This window comes from Caretta caretta, chromosome 1, assembly GCF_965140235.1.
Source record: "Caretta caretta isolate rCarCar2 chromosome 1, rCarCar1.hap1, whole genome shotgun sequence".
NCBI classification, from domain to species: domain Eukaryota; kingdom Metazoa; phylum Chordata; order Testudines; family Cheloniidae; genus Caretta; species Caretta caretta.
Genome location: NC_134206.1, coordinates 5,682,301 through 5,692,627, shown reverse-complemented (window position 1 = coordinate 5,692,627; position 10,327 = coordinate 5,682,301). Strand labels below are relative to the sequence as shown.

At 44.3% G+C, this 10,327-nt stretch overlaps 1 protein-coding gene across 1 annotated transcript; it reads right to left on the bottom strand.

Moving 5' to 3' along the window:
- Window positions 1–7,565: 7,565 nt before the first annotated feature.
- Window positions 7,566–8,531, bottom strand: LOC142072506 (olfactory receptor 51G2-like). Its single transcript, XM_075129389.1, has one exon. The coding sequence runs from the start codon at window positions 8,529–8,531 to the stop codon at window positions 7,566–7,568; it is 966 nt and encodes a 321-aa protein (XP_074985490.1).
- Between the last annotated feature and the right edge of the window lie 1,796 nt (window positions 8,532–10,327).

Below are 10,327 nucleotides of genomic sequence, written 5' to 3'. Positions count from 1 at the left end.
CAAATAGTCATGAGAACAGAACCATGGGTCTGTGTTTCAGCAAAGAGTAGAGCTGAGGTGCAGGAAAGGGGACTGTTATAGTGGTTGTACGTAATTTACACCCATTACCTGTTAGACGAGCATGGCTGAAGTAACTTGCACACTAAACTGGATATTTTGCCAACCTAGTGTTTGCACTATTCACCTATTTGTGATGCCAATCCCTTCCCCACCCAACAGAAGTAATTGTCTGTGTTAGCTTGTAACTTGGCAGATATTTACAGACCCTTGCATGAGGTGGTCTCAGGTTGAAGAGAATTTCCAGCCTGAGCATGGAAGATCTGTGACCTGCTTGTATTATTTATCAGGGTGATACTCTGCTTAATTCATATCCTGTCTAGTTTATAAAACTCAGACTGTGTTTTTACTTCTATTTCTTAGGTAATCAAGTTTGATCTCTACGCTTACTACTTATAATCACTTAAAATATATCTTTCTGTAGTTGATAAATCTGTTTTTATATTTTATCTAAACTAGTGTATTTTGTGTGAAGAATATGGGGAAATCTGCTCAGGAGCAGGAGCTGGTGCATTGCACTCTCCACATTGAGGGAAGGGTGGACAGGGTAATAAACTTACAATGGTCAGACTTTTGACCAGGGCAAGATGGTACAGCTCTGGGGTCCTAAGCTGGGAAACTTGGAGAATTGGCTGGAGACTTTCTATTGGCAAGCATGGGTCCGTGGAGGAGGAGAGTCGGTGAGTTGTGGATGGTGGGCCACAAGGGTTGGAGGAGGGGAGAGACTCGGTGGGTGGCAGGGCCTCTCGGAGGAGAAGAGGAGGCACTCAGTGAGAAGCAGCAGGTGGCAGGGGCCACAGTGGAGGGTGGAGCAGGGACAGGAAGAGGTGGAGCCTGAGCAGAGACATGGGAGAAAAGCAGAAGGGTCCTTGGGGCAGAGCACAGGTGGGGTCACCATGGCCCAGGTGTCCGCACTCTCAAAGGCAGCGGGTCAGGGGCTGCATGGCTGGGGAGGTTTAGCCTCCATTGGCCTATTCTACCCACCACCTATGTAAGGTGGCCCTCCCTGGGCCACTTCCTACCACCACCCTGCGAATGTCGCAAGGTCTTCATCTGCGGTAAGGCAGCATGAAGGGTGTCTGCTCACCCCAAGGCACTTTCTGGTGGTTGCGTGTAGCAAGATCATTCTCCTACTCTCTTGGGAAGCAACTGCCTCTTTCTGTGGTGTGGCTGAACCACGCGGGGCCAGCTCAGTCCAAGGGCTCTCCCCTGCTGGGATCGTCCAAACAACAAATAAAGGTGATCAATCAAGTCCAGCTTTCATATGAGAGATGAATGATTTCCTTTCAGGCTGTCCCTGCAGCGCCTCCCTTCCCTCAGGGAGGGACCTTTGAGCAGTTGTTCATGGGGAGACTCTGCCTTCCTTCAGCTCACCTCCCCTGGAGCTGCCGGTAGCAGGTCTGTTCTGCTCCCTGGTTTGCCACAAAATGAGCTGCTCTCCTGCCTTTCTGCCTTCATCAAGCACTTCTTTTCAGACTTGATTTGTCTGCCCCATTTTCCAGACAATTTACTTGCTGAATGTTTGGCTTCTTTCAACTCATTTTGAAGTGTAGCTACAAGTTCAGTGGCTTTGGGAAGTAATCCTGCTGCTTCGTATAGATCTGGGTCTTTGGATTGTCGCAGTTTTGAAACAGTATTTACCATTTCCAGAATCTTTCTTTGGAGCACAATGAAAAAAAAAAAAAAAACTAAAATTTTCCATTAATTTCATTAATGCTGAAGGCTTGAAAATTCAATGGCATTTTTCCTCAGAAGAATTATTTCTGTGGGTGCCTTCATTGTGTGTAAACACTGAATGTGAGAGGAAGGAGTGATTCATACTGGTTGTTGATCAATTGCGCAGTCAATTGCTTGACCAAGTGATATGGCTGTGAAAAAAGCTAATGTCATCTTGGGATGCATCAGGAGAGGTATTTCCAGTAGGGATAAGGAGGTTTTAGTACCATTATATAAGGCACTGGTGAGACCTCACCTGGAATACTGTGTGCAGTTCTGGTCTCCCATGTTTAAGAAGGATGAATTCAAACTGGAACAGGTACAGAGAAGGGCTACTAGGATGATCCGAGGAATGGAAAACTTGTCTTATGAAAGGAGACTCAGGGAGCTTGGCTTGTTTAGCCTAACTAAAAGAAGGTTGAGGGGAGATATGATTGCTCTCTATAAATATATCAGAGGGATAAATACCAGAGAGGGAGAGGAATTATTTAAACTCAGTACCAATGTGGACACAAGAACAAATGGATATAAACTGGCCACTAGGAAATTTAGATTAGAAATTAGACGAAGGTTTCTAACCATCAGAGGAGTGAAGTTTTGGAATAGCCTTCCGAGGGAAGTAGTGGGGACAAAAGATCTATCTTGCTTTAAGATTAAACTCGATAAGTTTATGGAGGAGATGGTATGATGGGATAACATGGTTTTGGTAATTAAATATTCATGGTAAATAGGCCCAATGGCCTGTGATGGGTTTTTAGATGGGGTAAGATCCAAGTTACCCGGGAAGGAATTTTCTGTAGTATCTGGCTGATGAATCTTGCCCATATGCTCAGGGTTTAGCTGATCGCCATATTTGGGGTCGGGAAGGAATTTTCCTCCAGGGCAGATTGGAAGGCCCTGGAGGTTTTTCGCCTTCCTCTGTAGCATGGGGCACGGGTCACTTGCTGGAGGATTCTCTGCTCCTTGAGGTCTTCAAACTACAATTTGGGGACTTCAATAGCACAGATATAGATGTGAGGTCTTTTTTAGGAGTGGTGGGTGAAATTCTGTGGCCTGCATTGTGCAGGAGGTCAGACTAGATGATCATAATGGTCCCTTCTGGCCTAAATATCTATGAATCTATGAATCTATAAGTTTTCATTTCTTTTGAAATATTTCTCAAGAGGCCAAATAAACAATGTCCGGTTTATTGCTCTAACCTCAAAAGAAAATAGTGCAGAAAAAAGGATTTATCTGATTCCAGTCTCTGGGAAGCCATCTTGTGCAGTGATGTTACATTCACCTTTCGCAGAAAGTGTGCTCCCCAAAGTTACACCTTTCAACTTTCACCATTTATGTGAAGATTTCACAAGGCACACATCTCTTTACACATCACTAAAATCCAACCCATCAGTTTGTCCCAGTTCCCCAGTGTAAGCGGGGGAATGGTCCTGTTATTATGGGGAACTTTCCTGGCTTCTGCACTATCCTGGTGGAATGGGCGAACTGAAGAGTCTGAATCCTCACTTCCACTCCCTTTACCCAGAGTCCTGCGTGACCTCAAGGACTCGCCTTCCACTCTCCTGTGTGACAGAGTCCATGTAATGGTGACACAGCTGGGCCCAGGATTCCTGGGAGGCTGAACCCCCAATTTCATCGTGGGGGCTAGGGTGTTCCCTAGGACAGGGGCTAGGGTGTCCCCACTCCTGGGTACTCTCTTCACACCAGACCCGGCCTAGTACCCAGGCCCTGGTGCTCTGTGGTGAAACTGCAGGTAAGGAACCTGCTCTGGTGGTGGCCACACTCCCTCAGGCTCTAGGTGACAGGACCGTTCTCCACAGCATCTGTCCTCCCAGCAGATTCACATCCCACCTTCTGAGTCCAGCCTTCAAAGCCCTCTTCTCTAGTTATGTCTCCCTGTGCTGAGCTGTTTGCTGATTTCCCCACCTTGCTCTCCCCAGCTGCTCCTTGTGCTTGGCTGCCGTGTTCCTTGTGACATGGCTGGCACCCACTATCTTGGCGCTGGCCCCACAGATCTTCTGTCTTTCTTTCTCTCCCCACAAGATACTCTCCTTGTGATCAGAAGAAGTGCTTGAGTTGGAGCCCTCTCTGTTTAAAACTTGAAGGATTTCCAACTCAACTTTGGAACAAAAATGCCCCCTCTCTTGCAAAGGAGCTGGAACAGGCCTGGGTACCTGGCCCACTGCCTCCAGAACTTGGAGATAGGTCTAGTTCCGAGACAGGCACCCAAACTGCAAAAGACTTGGGCACTAATCAGCACTCTCAGGAGAGGGAGAGAGTGAGCAAGAGAGGGCCTTTGAATCTATGAAGATGAACATGGCAGACTGTGCAGAACAGAGTAACAGAAGGCTTCATGGTATGCAGATTTCATTAATGAAGGGCATATTAAGGAAGGATTTCAACAAATAAGTAAATATTAATCACAATTATTTACTATGAAGAGCAAGGTAAAAATGCTGAAAAATTATATTTTATTATGGTGGCATCAATAGTGAAGCCACAGTTAAAGTTGAGTCAAGTTTTCTCTTAGAGCAGGGATTCAACTTCTGTATCTATGAAATATGGTGTAGCCTTAATCAACATGGCAACAGTTACTCTCTGAGTGCAGAATGAGTTTTCAGAGAATTTACAAGTCAACCTGCTAAGTAGTTTGGGAATCCATACATGCAGTCTTCCTCCCTTAAAACTCCTTCTTCCTTATACGTATTCCACTGAACACCCTAATTCCCTGGAGAAAACAGGATACTTTATTCAAGAAGGAGAAGCTTTAAGGGTACAGGACTGCAGTTTTGCTAAGTGGGATTTTTGGGGGCGAACAATACAAGCTTTCCTTTTGGGAGACTGTGACCATGGTCACTGGAGGGGCTATACTGAGAATGCTCAATCAGGGCAAACTGCAAGGAATAGGGCAGACAATCCCCCAAACTGGTGGCTTATTCTTATAATTGATTGACCAAAACAGTAACCAAACAGCTTCTATAATACCTTCCTGTTTCCCAAGAAGCCAAAATACAGTTCTCTTTAAGCAATCTAGCCTTTGGTTCCCACCCACACAGCCAAGTTCATCTATTAAGGGTTATATAAAATCTTATTCACCATCTGTAAAGTGTTAGGGGGCTTATTCCTTCACCCACTTACTTCCCTGGTTTTTCTCGCATGACAGAGAGCAACAATACCCAAAGTCCAAAGGTGCAAACAATTCAATGTTGATTGAGCGAACTTCCAGCAAGCATGATTCCAGTTTCCTTCCTTAGTGTCCCCCTTCCCAGCTCTGACACCACAGACCTTACACCTGTGTCCTTGTTCCCATTCCTGCCCTTAGCCAAACATGATTCCAATTTCCCCAACCCCATTCCCTGTTCCCATCCCCCACCACACCCCCACTCACTTCCTGATTGACTGCAGACTATAAAGTAGAACTTGAGTTCTGCTTAGCTATACCTTAGCCAATTATTTTCCTGAAAATTAACTAACCAATCTGAACGTATTTTAACATGATTATGTAACCGATTATATCCCACCACCTCAATTAGTTTACACCCAGTAAGATTAATTATACAGCAGACAGAAACAATCACAGAACCAGACAGAGATTACACAGACAAACAATAGCAAAGTGGGAACTATAATGACAAATCAATACAGAAGTGAAAATTTCACATCCCAGCTATGGATAAGTGAGTTCTTGCCAGACAGGATGCTATCAAACTAAGTTTCCTTTTACATCTTCCAGGCACTTCCCTTTCTCTGGAGGCAATAGGCATTTATCAGGACAGGATTGTATCCTAACAGTCCAAAAGCACCTTATTTCAATGTGACTAGGCTGGAATGTGAGGATGTGACCGGTCACTTCCCAGCTTATGGCTGCCTCTGCTGCTTAGCCAAAGGCCTTAGCCTAAGAACAGGGCCTCAGACTGTCACAGTAAGAGAAGCACCTTACACCAGCAGACAGTGATTTTGATTCTTTCTTTTATACGTCTAGAACTTGCCAAGTGATAAGAATACATCTAAATTCTTAGAGTACAGGCCTTTATAGACAGGCCTGAATATCTATATCCTAATATAAAGTTCTACTACTCTCAAAGATCAGACACATTACACACCAGGTCAAATACACACTTACAGACAATTCTTATTCACAAATTTAAGATTTATTTAAAACAAAAAGAAAGAGTGTTATTGTGGTAAAAGATTGTTATACATACAGATATGAATCCAGTTCACAGGTCAGTTTCAAAGCAGAAATGGTGAGGCTGCCATTTTGTAGAAATCTTTCTGGAATTAATGGAAAAAGTCATAGTCCAATAGGCAGTCCATATACAGAATTTTTTTCAAATTCTCACATGAGAATTGCAGGGCTAATCCACAAATCCTCCATCTTGTTACTTGAACATCCCCTGCCAAAGCTTAACCAGCTCTGAGATAGTAAGGATCAGGCCCAAAAGGCCCTTTATAGCTGAAATTCAGCTGATTAGCCTCTTGTCCCCAAATGATCACAGCAGGCCTTCCTTGGGTGAAGAATATGTAATGTTCATTTTTGCTTTGAAATAAATCTCTATTTCCTATGTCTACACTGATAACTAGCAGCACTGATTAGCATAAGGCCATTAACCACTGAAATGGTTCCCAGGTAGGTTACTACAAACTTCAAAGAGAAATAAAGACAATGATATTATTACAACAAAAGTTTCATCGAAATGGTAATATCCCCTTTTGACCTCTGAATCAAGAGAACAGGTCATGAAACATGGTTTACAGGAACTGAAATTTATCATCTGCAAGCTAATTTGGTCACATTGTTGAACATGTAATAAGACTTAGATAAACCCAGACAAATACAATTAGTATCTACTTTTGATTCTCTAACAATACAGGCCTATATTTCAAGAACTCTAGTTTATTTATGTTAAGGAAAAGTTAGCACATGTGACTCCATTTTGGTTTGGGGCCCACCATTGTTTAAATGCCAGCACATCATACACCAGGAGGAGTAATCCTTAGATATTGAATCCCTGTGAAAATCCTCCTCCTTGTCTCCAGCCTGCCTTGACTCCCAGTATCTGGTTTTTGTCAGTCTTTAACTCCCGGTTTCTTGGCCTTGATGTGAGGCCTCCCATCCTGATAAGTTACTGATGCATGGCTTTAGGACCATGCCGTGTAATTAACATACTGGCATAGCACAAGGAATGCACCAAGCAGGGATAGGTGGTAGATAAAACAAGGGTTTGTTTATTGGCTAAGGTTTCCGATGCATGAGGGCAACATGCTTTGCTAAAAGGTATATAATCTTTGTATCATCTGCATTCAGGGTCCCCTCCTGGCTAGCAGGGGGGCACCACGCTCGAGCGTAATAAACTTAGTGTCTTTTGGGAACTCTGCAGTTGTGGACTTTGTTTCTGTGCCTCAGCCTAGATTCGAACTGTGCGTGACCTATCAGGTATAATTCGCAGCACTGGTGTGCGTGTCCTATCAGGTATAATTCGTAGCATTTGTGTGCGTGTCCTACAAGGTATAATTCGTAGCACTTATGTGCGTGTCCTACCAGGTGTAATTCGTAGCACTTGTGTGCGTGTCCTACCAGGTGTAATTCGTAACATTTACCGTGGCTTTGCTAGCTATCCATGAGGAACGGCCCTGTTTCCAATTTCAATACTTTTCTAATATGTCCTTAAGGGTTCCTTTTACTTCAACTGGCCTGCTCGTTGCTTAATCCTCACTGGCTCAGTGTGACCGAGGCACTTGGACACCGCGGGCCATATTGGCGAAGAGAGAGACAGATTAGATAGACCAAATCAGTGCCCCCTTTGGACTCTCTTAGCGGAATAGTTTTGAAAGATCTTCATGATCCTTTTACGAATCTCTTTGGTTTTTATGCTGTATACAATGGGATTGAGCACCGGGGGGAAGAGGAGGTGGAGATAAGACAGAAGAATTTGACTCTGAGGGAGAGCCTGTTTCTTGAACCTGTGAATCATAGACAAACTGATCGGCGGGGTGTAGAAAAGCAGGCTGACGCAGATGTGGGAGACACAGGTGTTCAGAGCCTTGACACGCTCTTGCCAGGATGTGATACTCAATAGACTCTGAAGAATCATGATGTAAGACATAACAATGAGCACTGAGTCTAATCCCAGAGAAAAAATGATAACAAACAAACCATAGAAGCTGCTGGATGAAGAGTCTGCACAGGCCATCTTCATCACATCTGGATACAAACAATATGAATAAGAGAGAGGTTGGATCGTGCTGTACGGCAACCTCTTGAGAAGAATGACAGCTGGGATATGCAGACCACTACCCCTGATTATTATCGCCAGCCCTATGTTTCCTATCCTTGCACTGGTTAAAGTTGAAGCGTATCTCAGTGGGTGGCGTATTGCAACAAAGCGGTCAAATGCCATGGCTACGAGTACAGAGGATTCCATCATGGAGAAAGTGTGAATAAAGAAAAGTTGGGTCAGACAGACATCAATGCCAATTTCTCTGGTGTTAAACAGGAAGACGCTGAGCATTGTTGGCAAGGTGGAAACAGATAAGCCAAGGTCGGTGACAGACAACATAGAAAGGAACAAGTACATGGGCTGATGGAGATTCTGCTGTGTCTTGATCACAAACAGAATCAGACTGTTTCCTAAAATTGCAATGAGGTACATGGAACAGAAAGGGATGGAGATCCAGGGGCCATCAGCTTCCAGCCCTGGGATGCCTGCCAGGAGGAATCTTGCAGGACTAATGTTGCTTTCATTGCAGGTTGGCATGATGCACTGGGGAGGTTCTGGTCAGTTTCTTAAACCACACCCCCTACAATTAAAAGCAACATGATTAAAAATACATGACACCATGAGAGAAAATATGGCCCATCCTACCCCTGCTCTTCAGACAGGTTGGAGTCAGTACCTTGATTAAAAACCCTGGTGGTAGTCACACATCCCCAGATCAGTTATAAAATCCCATTACTAATAATATCCTGTTCTTATATAGAGTTTTGCATTTATAAATCTCCATGTGATTTACAAAAGAGCACAAGTATCAATGGGTCTGATTCAACGCCCATTGACACTCATAAGATGGAGGATATAGATCCTCATTTAACTGAAGGGAAAACTAAAGCACAAAACAGGTAAGCAACATGTGCAAGGTCACTCAGGAGATCAGTGACAGAAGTCAGGTCTCCAGGCTCTCAGCTGAATGCCCCTTCACTAGACTAGACTACACCCTCTCCCCTAGATGGAGCTTGGCATATGAAGACTTCTATGAACTCATTATTAAAGGGAACATAAGAAAAGCAGAGTGGACCTGAACCAAAACACTGGATCAGAACACTTGTACGTTCTGGAACAAGATTTCAGTCTGGATCCAGATCTCAACTCTTTAACTTGGGTCCATGATAAAAAAAGTAACTATTTAAGTTTAGCTGTTTAAAAATCCTGTGAGAGGAGAACAATGATGTGTATTATGAATGGTCCATGGGCTGAGAAGCGTTCATACAAACTACTCAGTGATGTCTGACAGGGACTTGTCCAAAGCCGCACGAGAAGGCTGTGGTAGAACAGGGAACACAATCCAGCTCTGCTGTGTTTTAGCTGTAAATAAGGCTTCCCTCGCTATTGTACATGATGTTATTATTGGAGGGGGAGGGGACGAAAAGAAAAGGAGCCTCTGAAGACTGTGAATGTTAGCTGTGTTCTATCTTCATTCTAGATGCCTCCTTTGCTTACACTGGGTGAGATCCAGCCCTGTGGAGAGAGGCAGCATTCCTCAACCGGGAGTTTTGCCATGTGCAAAGTTTACTGTGAAAACCCCTATCCTCAGTTCTATGTACAACTCCTAGGGACATGAACGGGCCCAAGAGGCCCTTAGCCAGCAAAACCCTCATTGATATTACATTTTGTTGGAGCAAAGACAAAGAGCTCCATTTTCCCTCTTATGGCATCCAAGCAGACATTCCAGGGGGTGTTATATGCCAAGCAAGCACCATGCCTCCAGAAGCCGCAGGAAATGCAGGGAGTGCAAGTCACCCTTTCAGAGGTTACACACTCTCTCCGATTGGCTAGAAACTATGGTCAGATTATTCAGTATTTGCCACTCCAGGATTAACTGCACCCCTTCCTGTTAAGTGTCTGGTGCTAGTGACTGTCAGTCAGGTTATGGGTCTAGAGAGACCACAGCTGGGATGTGGTATGGCCATGCTGAGGCTCCTTGTTACCATACACAGCCCCAGGCAAGTCAATGGTACTTACGAAAAAGTGCCACAAGGAGTTAAAAACACAAGCTGGCTTTCACTGGGGTTTGGGTTCTTCACTCATGGAAAATTCCGTGCTACAAGGGTAATGTTTGCACCATCTGGGCCATCAGATTGCAAGCACCACAAGGGAGAGACCTGTCTTCCGAGGAGTTTGGGTCCTATATACAACAACGAATAACGATGCTGATCATAAGAATGTGCAGGACTCATTGGTTACAGATTAAACGTTCCAAGAAGTTGAGACTGCCTATTCCTGCCCGTGAAATAACTCCAGTGTGATCAGCACACTTACCAAAGCCACGAAAGTAG